The sequence below is a fragment of the Xenopus laevis genome, chromosome 9_10S (genome assembly GCF_017654675.1).
Source record: "Xenopus laevis strain J_2021 chromosome 9_10S, Xenopus_laevis_v10.1, whole genome shotgun sequence".
In the NCBI taxonomy this organism is placed as follows: Eukaryota; Metazoa; Chordata; class Amphibia; order Anura; family Pipidae; genus Xenopus; species Xenopus laevis.
Genome location: NC_054388.1, coordinates 109941028 through 109966130, shown reverse-complemented (window position 1 = coordinate 109966130; position 25103 = coordinate 109941028). Strand labels below are relative to the sequence as shown.

The 25103-nt window shown below is 41.2% G+C and overlaps 1 protein-coding gene across 1 annotated transcript in view; it reads right to left on the bottom strand.

Moving 5' to 3' along the window:
- The window catches only part of LOC108702445 (interferon-induced very large GTPase 1-like), a 53590-nt gene extending 30752 nt beyond the window's left edge, over positions 1 to 22838 (bottom strand). The window contains 3 exon segments of the mRNA XM_041578610.1: positions 3017 to 3091; positions 13730 to 13804; positions 22645 to 22838. Of these exon segments, the coding sequence (XP_041434544.1) occupies positions 3017 to 3091; positions 13730 to 13799 (145 nt within the window). The 5' untranslated portion in view covers positions 13800 to 13804; positions 22645 to 22838.
- Between the last annotated feature and the right edge of the window lie 2265 nt (positions 22839 to 25103).

The window sequence follows — 25103 nt, the reverse complement described above, 5'->3', positions numbered from 1 at the left end:
TACCATTTTCACTGATCATAAGAACTTGGAATATATTCAGACTTTGAAACGTTTAAATTGAAGACAAGCTCGGTGGGCGCTCTTCTTTTCCATGTTCAACTTTGTCCTGACCTTTCGTCCTGGTTCTAGAAATAAGAAGGCTGATGTTTTGTCTAGGAGTTTTCTTCCTGATGAGACCAGTTCCGAGATCGGTGAACCTATTGTACCTTCTACCAAGATCGTGGCGGCTCTAACTCCTTCTGTGGCTTCCCAATTACTATCTGCACAGTCCTCTGCTCCGCCTGATACTCCCCTAGGGGTAGCATTTGTTCCGTCTGAACTTCGTCAGTCCATCCTCATGCATTCTCATAGCTCCAAGCAGGCTGGACAGCCAGGAGTTCGGAAGAACACGGATCTGCTTTCCCGCCTTGTTTGGTGGCCTTCCCTTCGGAAAGATGTTAAAGACTTCGTCTCTTCTTGTGCTATCTGTGCAGCTTCAAAGTCTGGTCATTCTCCACCTAAAGGTCTTCTTCTTCCCTTGCCCATTCCTTCTCGACCCTTGACTCATCTGGCCATGGACTTTATTGTTGATCTCCCTGTTTCCCTGGGTCATACAGTTATCTGGGCAGTAGTAGATAGGTTCAGCAAGATGGCCCATTTCATTCCCCTTCGCAAGCTGCCTACTGCTCCAGAACTCTCAGATTTGTTTATTCAACACATTTTTCGTCTCCATGGATTCCCTGCAGAGATTGTGTCAGATAGAGGCTCACAGTTTATTTCCAAATTTTGGAGATCCTTATGCAAGGCACTTCACGTCTCGCTCCAGTTTTCATCCGCATATCATCCACAGTCCAATGGCGCTGCAGAACGTGTCAACCAACCATGCGCTGTCATGTATCGTTATGCCAGGGCGACTGGGCAGAGCTTCTTCCGTGGGCAGAATTTGCACACAATAATGCCTTGCATGCCTCTTCCGGAAAATCTCCTTTTTTCTGTGTCTTTGGACAGCATCCTATGGCCTTTCCTCAAGATCTTCTCCTTACCAACGTTCCAGCGGCCAATGATCAAGTCGCTCATATGTCCGCTATTTGGCATGCTACCAAGGCCAATCTGGAGAAGAGCTCTCTATCTCAAAAACAGTTTGCCGATAGAAGAAGGGTTCCTACTCCTCAATATACCATTGGAGACAGAGTTTGGTTGTCCACTAGGAATATCCGCCTCAAGATTCCTACCCCTAAGCTTGGTCCCAAATTCATTGGTCCCTTTCCTGTTGTCGAAGTTATCAACCCTGTTGCTGTTCGTCTTCAATTACCTCCAGAGATGCGGATTCCCAGTGTCTTTCATGTATCCCTTCTTAAACCAGTATCTTCCTCTGAGGCTTCTTCGTCTTCTTCTTCTTCTAACACTCCTATTATTGTGGATGGCTTCCAGGAGTTTGAAGTTAAAAGAGTATTGGATTCTCGTATCTCCAAAGGCATATTACAATACCTGATCGAGTGGAAAGGCTTCAGCCCTGAGGAATGCTCCTGGGTGAGATATTCCGATGTTCATGCTCCAGCACTTCTTAGGAAATTCCACAAACAGTTTCCTTCCAAGCCAAGTCGTGGTGGTCCTGAGGCCCCCCGTAAGGAGGGGGGTACTGTAAGAAGTTCTTACCTGGCGTCCCAAGATGGCGGAGTCCAAGATGGCGGCGTTCTCCATGTGCTTCCTTCTGGTTGCAGTTCTGTGACATCACGCGTCAGAAGATCCGCCAGTATCGGATTGGTCGCCTAAGCGCCAGCGTCAGAATAGACGCCAGCGTCAAAACGCCTGCGTGAAGACGCCTGCGTGAAGACTCCAGCGTCATGACACCACTGCGTCTGTTTTGGCGCCAAAGGAGGCCTATAAAAGATGCTGAAGCACTGCAGACTGTGCCCTACTATAGGTTCTTCCTGTGTTTATCATTCTTGATCCTGTGTATTGACCCTTGCCTGACTTCGTATTCTGAACCTTTGCTGCCTGAACAGACCTAATTGCCTGGACTTCGACCACTCTCATTCTATACCCTTGCCTGTACCTCGAACTATTGGACTGGTGCTTCCTCCTTGGTCCGCTACTCCTGGCTGAGCCTTCGGGCCCCTTACACTTGATTCCTGATGTTTGCTAATGAAAGCAATGTGATTGTTGAAAAGTACACCGTACAATTCAAGGCTGTGTATGTATTTCAACCCAAACTGTGCGTACCAGGATAGAGTTTTAATGAGATTAGATTTATCTATTTTATACACCTAAACAGTGTCAGATTGGGATGCCTGGGGCCCAACAGAAAACTTTTGGGCACAGGCCAAACTATTTTTCCTTCTTTTTCATTTACTTTCTTTATTCTTTAAATCACCTCTCCTCAAATATTATTGTTAGTCTCTCCCTCAATTTCCTCTCTTTATTCATACTGTATATAGAAATGGGGCAATTGCTGTTGTATAGACATACAGCAATACAGGCAAATAATTGGGTGAACAGAAGGGCCCACTGACACTTGGGCCAACCAGGACTTTTCCTGGTATCCAATTGGACCTTATTCCAGAATTTAGATCTGCATACCTTAAGTCTCCTAAAAAAGTATTTAAACAACATTATTTTGGTTCCAGTAAGGATTCATTATAACTTAGCTGGGATAAAGTACATGGTACTGTTTATTATTATAGGAAATCATTTTTTTAAATTGTAATTATTTAGATAAAATGGAGCCTATGGGAGATGGCCATCCTGTAATTTGAAGCTTTCTGGATGACAGAACCTGTAATGCAGTCATGGACTGCAGATAAAATGTAATTTATAATATGTATATTTATATGTAGTAGTTCATTTTATTGACAAAACTTTGTTAACAAGGTCTGCATTAGTCTTCCAAATTCAGAGACTTAATTACTTGTCAATTCCTATTATACAGTTAAATTCAAGATACATTTCCTCATTATTCACTTTTAAGATCAAATGTATATAGGCAACTGTTTCTACACTTCAAATATTTAGGAGATGTAAGATTTAAATTATTTACCATTATGTCCTTTTTCCTCATTTTCTTTTTTGACATCAGGATGGTTTTGTTCTTCTCCAATCGTATTCATGTTTTCTATGGGAAAATGTTTAGAATATTAACAGGGACACAAAAAGGTAGAGATGAATTTACTTATTTCTTTTTGTTGAGATACATATTTATGTATATTATTGTGTAATTAACCATTCTGATATTTAGACAGCTCAAAGGAAGTTTTGGCCATATGTGTAATGTCTAATCAACACATTGCATTGAAATAAGTTAATCAGCAATAATATCTGTACTTTATGTAATTATATTCAGATTTTTATGCAATTTACTTTGTTTAATATATTCTCAATAATATAACAATGTCCAAGATCACTTAAATATGTATATTGTTGTAGAGTGACCAAAGAGGTTGAAAAAAAGCTGAGCTTTCCTTTTAAGACCTCCATAGTGGGAGATGTAAGCTACAAGGGAGATGTGACTAAACTGAGAATGGTTTCTCTGTTTAAAGGCTATTGATGTCTGGCCCTGGAACCTATGGTGTTCTGGAAGGAACAGGCAAGCCAGACAATCTGATCCATTAGTCCAGCTCCCATATTGGAGCTCACTTTACACAGGAAGACTGTCCAGTGTCCAGTGAGATTGTTAGGAAGGTCTCTTTGGGCAGGTCACAGAACAGGAGAGGTTACTTGTCTGTGTGAGGAACTCCCAGAGGGGTCGGGGTGCTACAGTATCTGCCACTACAAGGAGCACAGGGAGACATGACCAAATGACAATGTTTGTCTAAAGGAGAAACTGAGGAAAGCCAGGAGGCTGAGCAATCCCCACAAAGAAGAATCTTGAGTACATATTAGTAGTCCATTAAGGGCCAAGTTTAGTGAGGGAACTCATCAAATATGTGAAGGAAGCACCCAGTGGGCAGGAATTATTTTTATGATTTATGTTTTGTGTGCTGAAATGGTCACCCTTGTGTCTGAATAAAATGCTTAAATGTGAAGAAACACTATTTCTGCAGGTGCGTTTCACACAGGCAATACCAATGGTGTCATCATATTTAGAAAATGTCTTATTTCCATGAACTGGAGCTTTCTTGTTCTTTAATTTTATTTAGGGTCATTATGCTCAGTGGTAATTGCTGTCAGTGATAGATACCTGCCTGGCTTTGGAACTGTACAAGTACTAATATGATGGATGATTTCCAATATGCTCTGGCACAACATCTAACAGCTGGTAGCAGCACACGTTATAATTACATGCCTGTATCTGTAGGGAAATACTGAAAAACTAAACAAGTAGATTTGAAAGCTAGGATTCAACTGTTGCTCAGGTAATAGAAGTTAACTCTAACTTCTCTATTTTTATAATATATTTCAGGTAACAAGGCAGGGGGCTAGAAAAAATGATTTAAAGTCCAGGTAAAATCTGGGAAATTCATGTAGGGACCATAGGGTTAAGTTCCTCTATGGTCTGGAAATCCCACATGGTTAGTGTAAGGAATACTTACCGGCATTCCAGTCTGCTCCAACACCATGGACAAGATGACGGTGCCCAGGTCCTCCACGTGGTACATTCTGACACAAATGCATCAAAACATGTGCACTGTCATAACACCAGCGCATCAAATGGGCGCAATGTCATGATGTCAGCACATCAAATCATGCAGCGTCACACGCAACTTCAGCCTGTGATGTCATCACGCTCATTTGGAGTGAAAATCTGATTATAAAAGATGTCAGAGCTTTACAGACCTTGCCCAATTATAGGTTCAACTTATTTTCTTCCTGGGTGTGATTTATTGATACTTATCTTGATTCCTGTTACTGACCTCCGCCTGTTATATTGACTAAAAACCATGCTGCCTGTATTGATCCTTTTGCCTGGACTTTGATTACTCTTCTGCTTAACCCTTTGGATACCATGAACTGTGTTGGACTTGTTGCTTCCTCCTTGGTCTGTAAATCCTAGTGGAGCCTTTGGGCCCTGACAGTTGAAAATCCCCTGCTGTGTCCCTGCTGTGTTGGACCTATATTGGATCTTGGAGGGGGAATGAGTCCTTTTCCATGTATATCTGTTTGACTAAACATGGCTTCAATAAAGCTGTGGCCGACCTCCACACATTAAAATGGAAAACTGAGTCTAATGTTTTAGTGATAATGTTTTATTGATCTGTTCTAATGGTAACATTTATATTACACACAAGCGTCTGCCTCCCCACAAAGATACATGAAGGGGTAAAATAGAGTAACACTCATTATGCATTAAATATTGGTGGCATCACAAAAAATGGTGGAATATGAAGGGAAATTTAAAATTAGGGGATGTATAATTGAGATTTCACTATGCGTGTGTGTGTGTACTGTATATATATATATATATATATATATATATATATATATATATATATATATATATATATATACAAAAAGAAAAACAGGGCTGTCCTGCACTAAAAGGGTCGAGGCAGGCAGATATCAGAATTGTCAGGCAGGCAAGGGTCAAACCGAGTTGTCAATCAAGGGGTTAAGCAGGAAGAGTTGTCGTAGGCAGGCAAGGGTCAGGATATAGTCAGGATACAGGCAGGGTCAAACACGGATAATCAGAATACAGAATAACAGGAACAGATGTACTAGGCTCAGAAACCATTTAGAAACCAAGTTCTATCACGGGCACTGGCTGGGAGACAGAATGGGCCTTATATAGGTTCAAATTTCGCGCCAAACGGGCGTCAAAAACGTGCTGGCGCAAATGCGCCAGCGTGCCTGCGCCCTAGAATGCAAGATGGCGCCGGCGCCAGCGCCGACTCGTGGACCATGCGGCGAGCGTCCCCGCCGCCGACGCGATGGACGACCCCACCGCACAGGTACTGTTACATTACCCCCTCTCTAGGGGGGCCACTGGACCCCCAGGCTTCCCAGGAAATTTTTGATGGAACTGATTCCTGAGGCGATCAGCCCTGATGTCATCAACTGAGACCCAGGAGTTCTCCTCAGGACCAAAGCCCTTCCACCTGGTAAGATACTGTAACCTACCACACACAAGGCGGGAATCTAGAAACTCCTGGATCTCATATTCAGGCTGACCTTCAACTAACACTGGGGGAGGAACAGAAACAAAACAGACATTGTAAGACGAACACAAGAAGGGTTGATAATTTCAGAAATAGGGTATGGACCAATGAACCTAGGCCCCAGTTTGAGAGAGGGAACCTTTAGTTTAATATTTTTGGTAGAAAGCCACACTGAGTCTCCCACTTTATACTGGGGTGCCTCTCTATTTGATCTGTCAGCAGCTTTTTTCTGAGCAGAGGCAGCTGCGGACAGAGAGTCGTGAACCTGCGACCAAACCCTAGAAAAACGTTCAACACAAGAATTAGCAGAGGGAACCAGGGAGCCAGTACCGGAAAATGAGAATGCCTTGGGGTGCAACCCATTAACCACGAAGAAAGGGGACTCTCCCGAGGAGGAATGGGTAGCATTATTGTATGCAAATTCAGCCCAGGGTAACAGTTCAGCCCATGTGGATTGGTTATCTGACACATAACACCTGAGGTATTGCTCAAGGGACTGTTTTACCCTTTCAGTTTGACCATTGGTTTGGGGGTGATAGGCAGAGGAAAATGATAATTCAACCCCAACCAAAGAACAGAAAGCACGCCAAAACTTAGAGACAAACTGAACCCCCCTATCAGAAACAATATTTTCAGGAAAACCATGAAACTTAAAGATGTGAGTAACAAACAGATCAGCCAAGGATTTAGCAGAAGGTAGGTGTGGAAGGGGTACAAAATGGCTCATCTTGCTAAACCTATCCACCACCACCCAGATCACAGTTTTTCCCTGTGAAGGAGGCAAATCAACAATAAAGTCCATTGAAAGATGGGTCCAAGGTCTTTCTGGAATTGGTAAGGAAATCAGCAAACCCTGGGAAGACTTCCGAGAGGATTTTGACCTTTGGCAGATTGGACATGAATTAACAAAGGCCTTAGCATCCTGTTTGAATGATGGCCACCAAACATGACGGGATAACAGGGATACCGTTTTAGCAATACCTGGATGTCCTGCCATTTTAGAATCATGAACCTCCCTTAATACTTGCTCCCTTAACTCCTGTGGTACAAACCATCTCCCGAAGGGGTATCTGTAGGAGCAGATGTTTGAAGAGGGAGCAACAAAGAAGAAAGGTTCAAGGGTTGCTATGATCATTTCTCTGGGAATAATGGGAGTACACTCACTAGAGTCAGAAGAAATGGATTCAAAACTCCTAGAGAGTGCATCCGCCTTGGTGTTTTTAGTCCCAGGCCTGAAAGTCAAAGAAAAATTAAACCTTGTGAAAAATAGAGCCCACCTAGCCTGCCTCGGATTAAGGCGTTTAGCAGACTCTATATATAGAAGATTTTTGTGGTCAGTATAGAACGTCACCAGATGTTTAGCACCCTCCAGGAGATGCCGCCATTCCTCAAAGGCCCACTTAACTGCCAACAACTCCCTGTTACCTATATCGTAATTCACCTCAGCAGGTGAGAATTTCCTGGAGAAAAAGGCACAGGGATGTAATTTGTTGGTAGTCGGTGCCTTTGAGAAAGGACTGCCCCAGCTCCTACCTCAGAGACATCAACCTCAAAAACAAAAGGTAGTGCAGTATCGGGGTGTCTGAGAATGGGGGCTGAACTGAATTCCTTTTTGAGGAATTCAAATGCTTGAACGGCCTCAGGGGGCCACATGCTGGGGTCAGCACCCTTTTTAGTCAGATTAGTGATGGGTGCCACAATGAGGGAACTGCCGATAATAATTAGCAAAACCAAGAAATCTTTGGGTTGCACGTAACGAAAGGGGTTGGGTCCAATCCAGGACTGCTCTCACCTTGCCTGGATCCATTTCTAGACCCTTGCTGGAAATGTTAAACCCCAAAAACTGAACAGAAGAAACCCCAAAAGTACATTTCTCTAGTTCGCATAAAGATTATTCCCCCTTAGCCTTTGTAAGACTTCACAAACATGATTTTGATGTTCCTTCATGTTGGAGGAAAAAATAAGAATATCGTCTAGGTAGACCACTACGAAGATCTCCAGCAGGTCCCTGAAGATGTCATTGACAAACTCCTGGAACACTGCGGGGGCATTACAGAGACCAAAAGGCATAACAAGATACTCGTAGTGGCCATCCCTGGTGTTAAATGCAGTCTTCCACTCATCCCCTTCCCTGATTTGAATCAAGTTATAAGCCCCCCTAAGATCAAGGAAATCTGAAATAGAATGCAAAAGGAAGCGCACACATAGAGTAGTATTGTCTCAATTAAGATAAGCAATTAAGCCCCTAGAGCCACAGAGTGTTTAAAAATGGTGCCTGGAGAGCTATATTGCAGAAGATCCACCAGTGTGATATTCTTCAAGGTTCCCCCTTTCGGGTATATACTCATAAGATTTCTTGGATTTTTGATGCATGTAGTAATGTTCGTTCTTCACCTTATAAGTTTTCTCCAGTCATCCACCAAGTAATATAATGAAGATATAAGCAAAATATAGTATAATATTGCTTTAATAAATATTAAAAATCACCATAAAACAAGCGATTTTCTACTCACAAGGATCAACAGATCATAAAGCACGTAGTACCCAAAGCAAAATAAAAGTCCAGAGTTCTCTGGGTCCAGGAAGGTTTCTCCTGTTGCGTCTGTGATCGATGAATAAATCAAACTGCTCCAATATCCGTGATCAATGAATAAATCAAACTGCTCCAATATCCAACGCGTTTCGCAGTCTCTCTTGACCGCTTCCTCAGGGAAGGTGTGATGATCACACTACTCTATGTGTGCGCTTCCTTTTGCATTCTATTTCAGATTTCCTGTGTCGTTTTAACCTGGTGTGAACGGTGATATTCAAGGAAGCAGCCCCCCCCTTTTTTTTCAATAGTGCAGTGGCGCGGTATTGGTATAAATTAATTATACCTCTTTCCCCCTAAGATCAAGCTTGGTAAAAACTCTTGCATTTTTTTACTTGATCAAAAAGTTCATAAATTAGAGGGAGAGGATAGCGATTTTTTATGGTAATCTTATTGAGCCCCCTATAATTAATACAGGGGTGAAGACCACCATCTTTTTTCCCAACGAAAAAGAAGCCCGCCCCCGCAGGGGAACTAGAAGGTCTGATGAAACCCCTTTCTAGGTTCTCCTTTATATACTCTTTCATTGCCTGGGCTTCGGGCAATGAAAGAGGATAGGTTCTACCACGAGGAGGAGTTGACCCAGGTACCAGATCTATTGGGCTGTCATACTGCCGGTGTGGGGGTAAGGTTTCTGCTGCCTTTTTAGAGAAGACATCAGCGAATTCTGCATATGCAGCAGGTAACCCTTCAAGTGATGTTGTTGCAACTACAGAGGGAAAACATACCCCACCACACATAGTACCCCATTGAACCACCTCCCTTGAGACCCAGTCAATCAGAGGGTTATGCCTCTGGAGCCACGGTAACCCCAAAATAAGAGGAGAGGAAGCACCCTCTATGAGGTAAAAAGCTCCTCACAATGCAAATTATTAACACACATGGAAAGAGTTACATTCTCCTTAGAGATTACACCTGACCCTAATGGTCTTCTGTCCACAGCCATTATTCTCATGGGGGCGCTTAGAGGAACTACAGGGATACAGAATTTAGCTGCAAAAGCAGTATCCAGAAAATTACCCTCCGCCCCTGAGTCCACAAATGCGGACAGTTTGACAGAGCCCGTAGGCCAAGTTAGTTTAACTGGTAACAAAACTTTAGAGACAGATTGGGGAGAGGAAACTCCTGCACCCAAATGGAGCTCCCCTTCTCCATTTAGGCTTCGGAGTTTCCCGGCCTCTTAGAACATTGGTTCAGAAAATGTCCCTTCTCACCACAGTACATACAGAGACCCAGGGAACGCCTGCGTGCCTTTTCCTCAGGAGTTAGGTGGGATATGCCTAATTGCATAGGCTCCTCCTGAGGTAGAGGCACAAAGGGGTTAGGAGATTTTACATTGGTCACCACATTGGATCTTATATTAGTAACCCCAGAGAAGTTTGTACTCCTCTCACCCCTTCTCTCCCTTTGCCTTCTATCTACCTGGATGGCGAGGGACATGAGACCATCCAGGTTAGAAGGTAGGGGGTAATTAACCAGACTATCCTTTACAGAATCGGATAACCCCAACCGGAATTGACTCCTTAGAGCCAAATCATTCCACCCAGTTTCCACTGCCCACCGGCGGAATTTGGTGCAGTACACCTCCGCATCCCTTTTCCCTTGGCGCAACTTACGAATCGCGGTAACGGCAGATGATGCACGATCCGGGTCATCGTAAAGAATGGCCATGCTGTTAAAGAAGGTGTCTAGGGAATAACGAGCAGGGTCTGAAGAAGGCAGCCTGAGGGCCCAAATTTTGGGGTCACCGAAAAGCAGGGTCATTATGAACCTTACTTTCTCCTCATCAGAAAAGAATGAGGAAAGAAACTAAGGTACAGCTTACAAGCCTCTTTGAAAACTAAAAATTTAGTGCGATCCCCACTGAACCTTTCGGGGAACACAATCTTGGGTTCATGGGGTTTAGATGAGTTACCCCAACTAGCAGAAGAACCCACAGGAGGTGCAGGAACAGGATTAGGCGGCTGCTGCGAAGGCCCCAACTGGCGGGTCAGATTGTGGAACCCTTGAAGCAAATAATTCTGTTTTTGCTCTTGCTCCTCCATACGTTGCAGCAAGGTAATGAGCAACATCTCAGTGGAAGTTTGAGGTGTAGCAGAAGCAGCAGCAGCTTCATGACCGTCGTCCTCCATGGCCCGTGATAATGTCACCCGATACCAGAACAAATGCCAAGCACCCTGGTCTCGGCTCGGCTTCACCAGTAGTGTGACCACCGTTGGGCTTCGGGAGGAGCCCTCAGCTTACTTGGGTGCCACCTGGACTTAACGAGGGGTGCAAGGCGAGATGTTCTAGCTGGCGAAGGGGCACGGATGTTAGCAAAGTCTTTTTGGGCCGAAGGTCACGGTACAAAGGATTAGGCAGAAGGATGGTCAAACAGGCAGGGTCGAGGCAGGCGGATATCAGAATTGTCAGGCAGGCAAGGGTCAAACCAGGTTGTCAATCAAGGGGTTAAGCAGGAAGAGTTGTCGTAGGCAGGCAAGGGTCAGGATACAGAGTTCAGAATAGTCAGGATACAGGCAGGGTCAAACACGGATAATCAGAATACAGAATAACAGGAACAGATGCATTAGGCTCAGAAACCACTTAGAAACAAAGTTCTATCACGGGCACTGGCTGGGAGACAGAATGGGCCTTATATAGGTTCAAATTTCGCGCCAAACGGGTGTCAAAAACGTCCTGACGCAAATGCACCAGCGTGCCTGCGCCTTTAAGAGGCGCGCGCCCTAGAATCCAAGATGGCGCCGGCGCCAGCGCCGACTCGTGGACCATGCGGCGGGCGTCCCCGCCGACGACGCAGTGGACGACCCCGCCGCACAGGTACTGTTACATATGCATTATAATATAAATGAAGATGATGATAAAAAATTTAATGTATAGTGGTGTTAAATTATACATACATATATACCCTATGATTTGGACTGCTGTGGTCTGCAGTATGTAGTGTGGTTGAAGGAGATGTAATTATACAAGTATTAATACATAAAATATTTAAACACATGTATTATTGTCAGCAGTCATATATGAATTCATAAACATCAGTTGCAAGACTCTTTTTATTATAGAAAGAAAGAAAAACATGTGGGCAAATCTGCTTTGTGCATGTATGTGTGCTATACCTAATCTCATAGAGATAACTGTGAGGTTAGGAATATACTTATATATGAATACTGGAGAAACAACACTAGAAGATTGATTCTAGCTAAACGTTTTAATAATAATTTGTAGTGACTGATGAATCTGACCTATTTTGCTTCGCCAAAAGTTTGGCAAAATGCATTGAATTCTAATTTTTTAGTCGCAGCCAATTCTTTTCACCCATTGGAGTCTATGGGTGTCATTTTTGCAGCAAAACTCATCAAAAATTTCGCACATCACTAATTATTTGCAAACAGTTAGTTGCAAAAATGTCTCTTAAGTTGGGCACTAATGATGATAATAATTAATTCCCTCAAACAAGGGGAACTGTACATGATTTTGCAATCAACGTGGTGGGCCAAATCAAGATGATCCATTCACTGCTATGTGGCCAACAATAGGATCCTTATTTGAAGGGGCTGAGTTGGCAGCTTTTATTGGCTCATGTATGCCGACTTTAGAATATGTATGCCGATTTATGAACTTATTTGCTTTACAAATATAACTTACTAAAACATTTAATACTGACTTGATTCCTGATGTTTGCTAATGAAAGCAATGTGATTGTTGCAAAATACACCGTACAATTCAAGGCTGTGTATGTATTTCAACCCAAACTGTGCCCACTAGGATAGAGCTTTAATCAGATTAGATTTATCTATTTTATACACCTAAACAGTAGTGATGGGCAAATTTTTTCGCCAGGCGCGAATTCGCGGCGAATTTGCGCGATTCGCCGCCAGCGAATAAATTAGCGAAACGCCCGTGAAAATTCGCGGCAAAAATTCGCCGGCGTCCAAAAATTTTTTTGCGAAAAAACGGACGCCGGCGCAAAGAACGGGCGCCGGCGTCAAAAACGGGCGCCGGCGTCAAAAACGAGATGCCGGCGCGATTTCGCGATTTTTTTTTTCGCCGTTTTTCAAATTTCGTGCGAAATTCGCAAATTTTTCGGCGAAGCGAAACGGCGCAAATTCGCCCATCACTACTAAACAGTGTCAGATTGGGATGCCTGGGGCCCAACAGAAAACTTTTGGCCACAGGCACACTATCCTAACTATTTTTCCTTCTTTTTCATTCACTTTCTTTATTCTTGAAATCACTTTTACTCAAATATTATCATTAGTCCCTCCCTCCATTTTTTTCCTATAGAAATGGGGCAATTGCTCTTGTATAGACAAACAAGGCACATAGTTGGGTAAACTGAAGAGCCCACTGACACTTGGGCCCACCGGGATTTTTCCTGGTATTCCGGTGGGCCAGTCCAACACTACACCTAAAGCAATATTTTTTTATTTTCCTTTCTTTGCTGTTGATATTCTGGAATCAATCATCAGGACATACAATTGTTGCCATGTACTGGTATTGGACCTGTTATCCAGAATAAGGAATCTAGATAAGGGACCTTTCCTTAATTTAGATCTCCACACCTTCATAAAAACGTATTTAAACATTAATTAAATCAAATAACATTGTTTTAGTTCCAGTAAGGATTCGTTTTAACTTAGTTGGGATCAAGTACAAGGTACTGTTTTATCATTTTTTTTTTTAAATTTTAATGATTTGGATACAATGGAGTCTATGAGAGAAGGCCATCCTGTAATTTGAAGCTGTCTGGATAACAGGTTTCTGGATAACAAATTCCTTACCTGTAATGCAGTCATGGACTCAGCTATAATGTAATTTAAAATACAGGTATGTATATTTATATATAGTAGTTCAAGTTTTATTGACATAACTTTGTCACCAAGGTCTGCATTGGTCTTTCAAATTAATTTGGAGTTAAGAGACTTAATTACTTGTCAATAATTCCCATTATACAGTTAAACTGAAGATACATTTCCTCATTATTCACTTTTAAGATCAAATTTATATAGGCAACTGTTTCTACACTTTAAAAAAAATATTTAGGAGATGTAACATTTAAATTATTTACCATTATCTCCTTTTTCCTCATTTTCTTTGTTGAAATCAGGCTGGCTTTCTTCTTCTCCAATCGTATTCATGTTTTCTATGGGAAAATGTTTAGAATATTTACAGGGACAAAAAAAGCTAGATATGTGTTTACTTATTTATTTTCGTTGAGATACATATTTATGTATTTTTTTATGTAATTAGACATTCTGATATTTAGACAGCTCAAAGGAAGTCATGGCCATATGTGTAATGTCTAATCAACGCATTGCAGCAATAATATCTGTACTTTTAGTTACATAGTTACATAGTTACATAGCTAAAGTAGGTTGAAAAAAGACAAAGTCCATCAAGTTCAACCCCTCCAAATGAAAACCCAGCCCCATACACACACCCCTCTATACCTTCATATGAATACCCATATACCGTTCTTTTCCTCTACTCTGAAGGGGAGGCCTCTGGTATGGTGATGCACTTTATGGGTAAAAAGTTCCCCTGCTATTTGTCTATAATGTCCTCTAATGTACTTGTAAAGTCTAATCATGTCCCCTCACAAGCGCCTTTTTTCCAGAGAAAACAACCCCAACCTTGTCAGTCTCTCCTCATAATTTAACTCTTCAATCCCTATAACCAGTTTAGTTGCACTTAGGGGCACATTTACCTAGGGTCGAATATCGAGGGTTAATTAACCCTCGATATTCGACTGCTGGATTGAAATCCTTCGACTTCGAATATCGAAGTCGAAGGATTTTGCACAATCGAACGATTCAAAGGATTTTAATCCATTGATCGAAGGATTATTCTTCGATCAAAAAAACCTTGTAAAGCCTATGGGGACCTTCCCCATAGGCTAACATTGGCCTCGGTAGGTTTTAGGTGGTGAACTAGGGGGTCAAAGTTTTTTTTAAAGAGACAGTACTTCGATTATCGAATAGTCGAATATTCGAACGATTTTTTGTTTGAATCGTTCAATTCGAAGTCGAAGGTCGTAGTCAAAGGTCGAAGTAGCCAATTTGATGGTTGAAGTAGCCACAAAAAAACGTTCGAAAATCGAACTATTTTTCCTCTATTTTCCTCTATTCTTTCATTCGAACTTGGTGAATGGGTCCCTTAGTCTCTGCACTCTCTCCAGCTCATTTATATCCCTCTTAAGGACTGGAGTCCAAAACTGCCCCCCCCCCATACCCCAGATGAGGCCTCACCAGGGACCTATAAAGAGACATAATTATGTTTCATCCCTTGAGTTAATGCCCTTTTTTATACAAGACTTTATTTGCTTTAGTAGCCACAGAATGACACTGCCCAGAATTAGACAACTTGTTATCTACAAAAAAAAAAACCTAGATCCTTCTCATTTAAGGAAACTCCCAACACACTGCCATTTAGTGTATAACTTGCATTTATATTATTTTTGCCAAAGTGCATAACCTGCATTTATCAACATTGAACCTCATTTTCCAGTTTGCTGCCCAGTTTTCCAGTTTAGACAAATCACTGTGCAAAGTGGCAGCATCCTGCATGGAACCTATAGTTCTGCACAATTTAGTATCATCTGCAAAAATAGAAACAGTACTTTCAATGGCCACCTCCAGGTCATTAATCAACAAGTTAAAAAGCAAGGGACCTTGTACAGAGCCCTGCGGTACTCCACTAACAACACTGGTCCAATTAGAAAATGTTCGATTTACCACCACTCTTTGTAGTCTCTCTTTTAGCCAGTTCTCTATCCAGGTACAAATACTATGTTCCAGGCCAACATTCCTTAATTTAACCAGTAACCTTTTGTGTGGCACTGTATCAAATGCTTTAGCAAAGTCTAAGTAAATCACATCCACTGCCATCCCAGAATCAAGGTCCCTGCTCACCTTCTCATAAAAAGAAATTAAATTAGTCTGGCAAGACCTATCACACATAAATCTATACTGGCACAAATTCATAGTATTATGAAGCTATGAAGTCCAGTATCTTATCCTTCATTAACCCTTAGAAAAGCTTTCCTACTGCTGATGTCAGACTAACATATGCAGGTATATAGCTATAATATGAATATATGTGCTGGCAGAAATATGCATAAACAGTTTCTCTCAGCTGCTGCCAGCTTTAGTGATGTTTTAGTGCCGATTGAAGTCCATTAGCTCACCAGCAATTCTACCATAAGAGGAGAAGATAAACTGTGTGTAATCCTTTCACAGCATGGCAAGCCAGACAATCAGATCCATTAGTCCAGCTCACTTTACACAGGAAGACTGTCTAGTGGAAATATATTTAATTGTAGTGAGAGTGTTAGGAAGGTCTCTCTGAGAAGGGCACATAGCAGGAAGCTTACATGTTTTTGTGAAGAACTCCCAGAGGGGCAGGGAGAGCTATAGTACCTGCCACTGCAAGTAGCAGAGGGAGATATGACCAAAGTGACAATGTCTGTCTTAGTGAGAAACTGATAAAATCCAGGAGGCTGGACAATCCCCAAAGAAGAATATTGAGTACATGCATCTTAGTAGTCCATTAGGGGCCCAGTTTAGTGAGGGAACTCATCGAATGTGTGAAGGAAGTGCCCAGTGAGCAGGAATTATTTTTATGATTTATGTTTTATGTGCTGAAATGGTCAATGCCAATGGTGTCATCATATTTAGAAAATTTCTGGAGCTTTCTTTAATGTTATTTAGTATTTTTATTTAGTATTACTGGGTCATTATGCTCAGTGGTAATTGCAGTCAGTGATAGATACCTGCCTGGCTTTGGAACTGTACAAGTACTAATATCACAACATCTAACAGCTGGTAGCAGCGCACGTTATAATTACATGCCTGTATCTGTAGGGAAATACTGAAGAACTAAACAAGTAGATTTGAAAGCTAGGATTCAACTGTTGCTCAGGTAATAGAAGTTAACTGTAACTATTTTTATAGTTTAAAAAATGTATTAAAAAGTGAATGTGCAGCCAACGTGATGTTTCGGTCCCATCAGGTTAGAGAAAGGTCCCTAATGGGACCGAAATGTCACGTTGGCTGCACATGCACTTTTTAATACATTTATTTATTTCATAAGAAATTCTGGTGTTGCTGGTCTTAGTTTGAGCATATATATATATATATATATATATATATATATATATATATATATATATATATACATATATGGTAGTCTGAAAGCCGGCACAACAAGTCAAATAGTCATAGCTGCCTGGGTGCAAAAAGCCCAAAAGTAAGGTAGAAAGATAAAGAAGCTCGCACTAACAGGACTTATCAAAATCCAAAATGGTGTTTATTTCTCACTTTGAGAAAGGCTTGAGTGCAAGCCGAAACGTTAGTTGCTTTTTACTGAATAAACACCATTTTAGATTTTGATAAGTCCTGTTAGTGCGAGCTTCTTTACCTTTATATATATATATATATATATATATATATATATATATATATATATATATATATATATATATAAATACTCAAAAGGGTGCCAGCACTCACGAAATAACGGTATACGATGCCTGGGTGCACGGTCCATAAATTCAGCATAGAATCCAAAAGTAACGATCAGCACTCACAGGGCTTAAAAAATAATAAATTTATTATGCAAAAAATGGACTGACGTTTCGACCCGCACTAGGGCCTTTCTCAAAGTATCAAACTAACAGTGAAATTGTCTTAAATACACTTCCTGGCGGGAAAAGCAGCTGGAATGACATCACTGAAACAGTAATCCGCATTAAAGGTCAATGATACTATATAATCCATACAATTAAAAAAACTTAATGGCATTTAAAAAACTCCATATTAATCAAGCATTTGATTACAAAACGTTAAAAACAAAGCAATTTATAGCACTATTCTTTGTCAAGCAACAATGTTGCAATTCCCCATACTGCATATATCAATTAATTGCTGGTGCTATTTGAATGTAAAGTATGAGAAGAAGTTAATATAAATAGGTCCTATCGATACATATACTGATTGTAGCTGTAAACATACATACTCCATAAGTCACTGTCAAGCTAGATCCTCCATGCAAAACATATGTTATGAAAGATCATCATTTTAAAGAATTTGAAAAAAACTGTATATTAATTTACCCTTTGTTTCCAAACTTAATCGAAGAAGTTAACAATGTTGCTATACCCCCACAAAGTCTAATAAGAGATCGTCCCTCTGTTCTGACTAGAAGTTATTACTATATATGTGAATGGTTAATAAAACTGGCATACGCTTATGTTGCAAATCATTAAGTCCCCTGTGTGTGTAACACTAATAGTTACACACACAGGGGACTTAATGATTTGCAACATAAGCGTATGCCAGTTTTATTAACCATTCACATATATAGTAATAACTTCTAGTCAGAACAGAGGGACGATCAGCAGCAATTAATTGATATATGCAGTATGGGGAATTGCAACATTGTTGCTTGACAAAGAATAGTGCTATAAATTGCTTTGTTTTTAACGTTTTGTAATCAAATGCTTGATTAATATGGAGTTTTTTAAATGCCATTAAGTTTTTTAATTGTATGGATTATATAGTATCATTGACCTTTAATGCGGATTACTGTTTCAGTGATGTCATTCCAGCTGCTTTTCCCGCCAGGAAGTGTATTTAAGACAATTTCACTGTTAGTTTGATACTTTGAGAAAGGCCCTAGTGCGGGTCGAAACGTCAGTCCATTTTTTGCATAATAAATTTATTATTTTTTAAGCCCTGTGAGTGCTGATTGTTACTTTTGGATTCTATATATATATATATATATATATATATATATAGAAAACTTTCGTTTGGCAAATAAGGATGAAATTGTAGCATATTATGCATATTATTAAAGAATTCTCACCTTTGTCTATGAACTGTTCAATTGTAGGGTATCGTGTGCAAGTGTAATATATTACTTTCTGCAATAAGATCAGCTGTGGTGGATAGTATGATATTTTTCTTTCAACCCTTTTGCCATAGCTCTTGGTTGTTGCTAAAATGTAGCCTCAGGTTCAATAACCTGGACATTTTACTAAAACTAGTTTTGACCTGTATCCTTTTTGCAAGTGACAACAATATCAATTTGTAATACATTTACTTACCTCTATTTTCTATGCTTTTCGTTATCTAAATGTATTCCTATCACAGGGTGATAGCAGGTAAGTACGTCTGGTGTTGTCAGGTTCACATATAAAATGATGACACCCATGGCCGCACACTGATATCATCATGCCACATCATGACACTGCAATGCATGACATCATCGTGCTACATTTTGGAAAAACAATCTCAAAGGAAAGAGACCCAGAGACCCGGGTCCAATGCCCAAATACAGATCTTTCTTGTTAAAGTTGAGGTGCTCATAATTATTGTTCTGATTTGATTTACCAGTTTCTGACATCCTGCTTTGACTTTGACCTCACTGATCATTGTTTGCCCTGATCCTATTGACTGAAACTGACTATGGACTCTCTTTACCCTTCAGATACCACAAATTGTACATTGCTGCATTCGCCTTCTTTCTTGGTCCCAACTCCTACCATCTGAGCTATTTATCCCTGACAGGTGTATAATATACTTATGAATTATAATATAAATGAAGATAATTAAGTTATTAAATGTATAGTGGTGTTTAATTATACATATATACCCTATGATTTGGATTAAATGTGGACTGTAGTCTGCAGTATGTATTGTGGTTGTGGATGTAATTATACAAGTATTAATGCATAAAATATTAAAACACACATTTATAAGTATGGATAAACATCAGTTCCAAGGTTATCTTGTGGGCAAATCTGCTTTGTTAATTGCTTTGTGCATATTCGTGTACTATTTCTAATCTTTTAGAGATAAAATGTGAGGTTGGCAACAGCTGCGACTTCTGGAGAAACGAAACTAGAAGAACAGAAACTAAAGGCACAGTGTAGGCAGTATGTATTTATAGCTATCATAACCAATAATTAAACTCACAGCTCCACAACAAAACAAATATAGTGTGTTCACTAATGTTCTGGTAGTACAGTCCAAGAGAACCTATTATTGTCCAAAGACTAAGGCTCATTCTGGTCTGTAATAATCAGCCGTAATAAGCAGGTGCAAGATTCCCAGTTAAGATAGCACTCTGCTTGCCCTAAAAAAATAATGGGTCCTGAACATCCAAACTGGTGGTAATACCTAGAAGGTAGGGGAAAAATCCATTCTTCAAAGGTGCAGTTTAATAACCAGTGAAGTAGATAATACAAAGACGTGAGAATTTCCCATAAAACAGGCGTTCCTACAGCCTTTGATGATAGGGGAAATAAAAACAAGATGGGTGAGATGCCCTGCAGTTTCTTCTGCAGAAAAGTATAGGGAACAGTGGGGAGAGGGGAGCAAGAGGCTTCTGACCTAAATAGTGAATATCAAAATATAACAAAAGTTATTTAACTGAATCTACATAATGTCAGGGAATGTCATACATAATCATCAACTTTGATGGTGAACTTTGTTGCAAAAACAAAATGAAGTGATAAGAGGACACATATACCATAGCATTTCTATTGTAACACAGTTGTGTAAATCTGCACTTTTCTACAGCATCGGACTGGGGGCTCGGGGCTCACCAGGGCTGCTGCCTTGTGCCCCACACCTCAGACTCGAGGCACCCTCTGGCCCCTCTCCCCAATCCGCAACTTGGCCCCCCCTTGCCTTTCCTTCAGCTGCCCCTGGGGCCAGGGAGCGAGGAAACGGCTTCCGTACAAGGACATTTCTGAGCCAGTGGGTCCCACCGTGTTTTTTCCCGGTGTCCTGCCAGCCCAGTCCGAAACTGCTTTTCTATAACTATAATATTGTGAGAGAATACTCTGACGATGACATTTCCAGAGACAGAGTGTTGCCCTTGTATGCGAGGCACTACTGGAAACAACGACAATGCTCTCAATGATTGTTTATTTAGAAGGGTTCTTTTGGGTTCTGTATAGTGATAGAAACTTGCTACAAACAAATTAAGATAAAACAGGGAGATTATTTGATACTAAGCACAAAAACTAGTAGCCTCCCCCAGTGTGGCTCAGCAGCAAACATTACCAGGCTCAGTGCCACCCTGAGATGGCCAAGTTGATTGCTGCCCACCAAACATTGTTTTTTAACCCCAGAATGGGTCAGGGGGCCACATCACTAGTGCAGAGAGAGCTATTAGCATGCTCTAGACTAGAAGAGCTGGAATTGTTATAATCAAATTGGAATTTCAGCTCTTTAAGTTACCAGGAGGAGCTTTTTGCCACCCATGGTAACTTGGGGGGGCACTGTCATCTAAAGTGATTATCTCAACTTGCGTCACAGCAGCAGCTCCCCGATAACCATTCACTTTCCAGTCCAGGCAGAAGTCACCTGACTAGCAATAATCTACATTTTTTGCCTTGACAATGATGTCCATAGACTCCAATGTGTGAAAAAAATTGTTTAAAAAAATGAAGCTCATAGGCTTCAATGCATTTTGGGAAATTTTCCCGTTTCGATTTGCCCATCACTACACCTGACCAACCCCCAGGAAAAGATTTATATATGAATCTGAATCTGAATAAGATGATTCAGATTCAGATTCAGATTGGCAGGTCAGGAACAAACAGAATACATTCAATGACTCAGCGGCTGAGTTATTGAATGTATTCTGTTTGTTCCTGACCTGCCAATCTGAATCTGAATCTGAACCTTGAAAACCTTGTATGCCTTGTTCCTGAAAACCTTGTTACCTTGTTCCCTGAAACTCTCTCCTTGGTCCTCTCACGTCCTCTCACGAGTAGCGGAGGGCTCCTCCCGAAGAGAAATGTGGTTGTTATAGGCAGACGAGTGAGCCGCTACTGGACCTTGAGTTTGTTCCCTAAAAAACTGGACCGCTGAGTCGTTAAAGCAGAGAGAGACGAACCACGATACCGACACGAACGCCAGCATACGTGCAGAGACGCCGCAACCATTTGATCCAGTAGCCGCTCGGAATAGGTAACAATATTTCTTATCCGCCGACAAGGTAGCACACCATTGGACGGCACGGCATCTCTGATGAAGTGCAGTGACACGAAACGCGTCAGACCTCATGGCGCTATGTTAATGGTGTACCAAGATGTTTAATTAAATAAAGGAAATTTGTTTTAAACTATACTCTTGAAACAAGCGATTCTGTTTGAAAAGGACCCTGGAGTCCAACCAATAACCTGCAAGTTGTGGATACGTTTTCCTTGGTGACGGACTCAGGGCGGCAGCACCTGGGTCACAGCATATCCTTGGTAAGATATTTTGTTGAACCTGATGTGAGGGGAGTTTCTACCGCTCCGAATTTACTAGTGTGGGGTCCGGGGCATGAGGCACCCGGGCCACAGATTTTGAACGGTGAGCGAGTGTCAAAACTAGAAAATGTCTATACCAGGAACTGTTGACCATAGATTGTGAACTGGGAGTTTTCCTATTTCAGCGCCAGCATTTGTGTTTGTCTCGTGAATTACACGCTAGATCTCAAGCTCTCCCTTTACTACCGTCTGGTAAATGCAAAACGTCTCGCAGGGCCGACACCTGCAGCTCTGACGATATAACACCATTTGAAGCCTTTGTATTTCAGGATTACATCAAAATCGATATACCCGCATTTTAACATCATATATGTGAGTAGTTCCATAGAAGTTTTCTAAGCTATCTATTCTACAAAAACCAGTGGTGCAGCTAAAACACATAGACTTTGGTGTCTGCGCAAACCTCAACCCCACACAAAACAGCATATATGCTACTCTATATAGCACAAGCCTAATGTGGTCTGACATCTTCAAAATTAGCGGAAGCCATTGTTAAGGTGTTGTTCTATTCTTAATCAGTGAATGACTCTTTTTCCTTACAGATTACAATATATCATATGAAGGTTTTGTTATTCAAATGAAGGTTTTGTCATTCTCTTTTAAATGAATAAACTAGCCAACGATACTACATCTTAATAACGCTCAGATAATCTTACCTTTTTCCAGCGCAAACTTCAACTAGTGTTTCGTCCTGTAATCCTCTCAGCCAAAGATCACATGAGATAAAATGGATAGGAAAGGTGATTTCATAAAACTTTCAGATTCCTGGAATGTTCCTTTTAACCATAGTGCAAGCTGGGCTACCGGCAGATGTAGAAGCGTCACTGCTAGAAGCCAGTATGCAGTATAATGAAATACTGGGTTAACATTCCTTTTGAAAAAACATGTGATGTGTGATGGGCACTCCCTTGTGGTTGCTGATAATTCTTGCTACCGGTATATCAGCTAGCCAACCTGTCTGCTTCCTAAGAAACTGCAGTATATATAGTAAGCAGCTGAACTCCCCTTGAAGAACATATTCTTGAAGTACCAATAAGTTATATAGCAGATGATATATAACCAAAACAGCAACCCAGGAATCTTCATTAGGAACAGAAATATTGTATTCTTGCAGCAGCATGTAAAGATATCATCAACCACCAGCACATTCCTCCCCAGTGTATAATATGTCTGCTAGGGCTGCTGGGAAATGTAGGCAAGGGAAAACTACCTGATTACACTTTACAAGTACATTAGAGGACATTATAGACAAATGGCAGGGGACCTTTTTACCCATAAAGTGGATCACCGTACCAGAGGCCTCCCCTTCAGACTAGAGGAAAAGAACTTTCATTTGAAGCAACGTAGAGGGTTCATCACAGTCAGGACAGTGAGGTTGTGGAATGCACTGCCGGGTGATGTTGTGATGGCTGATTCAGTTAATGCCTTTAAGAATGGCTTGGATGATTTTTTGGACAGACATAATATCAAAGGCTATTGTGATACTAAACTCTATAGTTAGTATAGGTATGGGTATATAGAATTTTAATTAAAAGTAGGGAGGGGTGTGTGTATGGATGATGGGTTTTCATTTGGAGGGGTTGAACTTGATGGACTTTGTCTTTTTTCAACCCAATTTAACTATGTAACTATGTAACTATGTAACTATGTAACTATGTAACCTGGAGCTTTGCAAACAGAATCAAAGCATTCTCTAGAACTTGCCATAAACAACCTAAATAAACATGACTTTGATAGACTATATTGTAGGTATATATCTCTATACTGTGTGTGGGTTTGTGTGGTGTGTGAGTATGTGTGTGTGTGTGTGGGGTGTGTGGGTGGGATGTGTGTGTTTTTGTGGTGTGTGAGTATGTGTGTGTGTGTGAGGTATGCGTGGGGTTGTGTGTGGGGGGGTGGGGGGTTGTGTGGTGTGTGAGTATGTGTGGGTAGAGTGTGCGTGTGTGGGTTTGTGTGTGTGTGGTGTGTGAGTATGTGTGGGTAGTGTGTGTGTGTGTGGGTTTGTGTGTGTGTGGGGGGTTGTGTGGGGTGTGTGTGAGGTATGCGCGGGGTTGTGTGGTGTGTGAGTATGTGTGGGTTTGTGTGTGAGGTGTGTGGGGGGGGTGTGGGGTTGTGTGGTGTGTGAGTATGTGTGGGTTTGTGTGTGAGGTGTGTGGGGGGGGTGTGGGGTTGTGTGGTGTGTGAGTATGTGTGGGTTTGTGTGTGAGGTGTGTGGGGGGGGTGTGGGGTTGTGTGGTGTGTGAGTATGTGAGTATGTGTGGGGTGTGTGTGGGGGGGGTTATGTGGGGGTGTAGGGGTGTGTTTAGTAGATCATAAAGTACAGTCACAAACATTCAATGTTCCATGGTGCACAAGGTGCTGGTGGGTAATTATAAGGGTCATTAAAGACCTCAAGTACAGCATGCAAACTGCAATTCAAAATTCTTTACCCACAATACAGCATTTCCCACATAATTCTGTGTAATTCTGTTTGCGAGAATGAGTTGCGGCTGATGCTGTAAAATACACACATAAGCATATGACATTTGACACAATTGCACTGAAATTTTTTGTAGATGGGAATGTGTCATTGGGGGTTATTTATAAAGTTTGCACATTGCATATTTATTTGCAAATGTTTGTATTTTGCTTTTTCCTGAACACTCAAAAAATATTGCACTGCTGTGCCCGTCTTTCCATAGTTTGTGAATTTGCATTGGACATACATTTTCACAAATGGCTTGCAAATGAGACAGGTGTTTGTGTGACTGCGCCCACTGTGCGAGGTTGTGCGCAAATATATTGTTGACAGTAAGTTCATTTGCAAACTTGCGAAGACTGTTTTGTGAAAAATGTTGCCGCCACCAAAGTTGTGGCGTAACTCAAATACAAAGGGGCCGATTCACTAACTTCGAGTGAAGGATTCGAAGTTAAAAAACTTCGAATTTCGAAGCTTTTTTTGGGCTACTTCGACCATCGAATGGGCTACTTCGACCTACGACTACGACTTCGTATCGAAGGATTCAAACTAAAAATCGTTCGATTATTCGACCATTCGATAGTCGAAGTACTGTCTCTTTAAAAGAAACTTCGACCCCCTAGTTCGCCATCTAAAAGCTACCGAAGTCAATGTTAG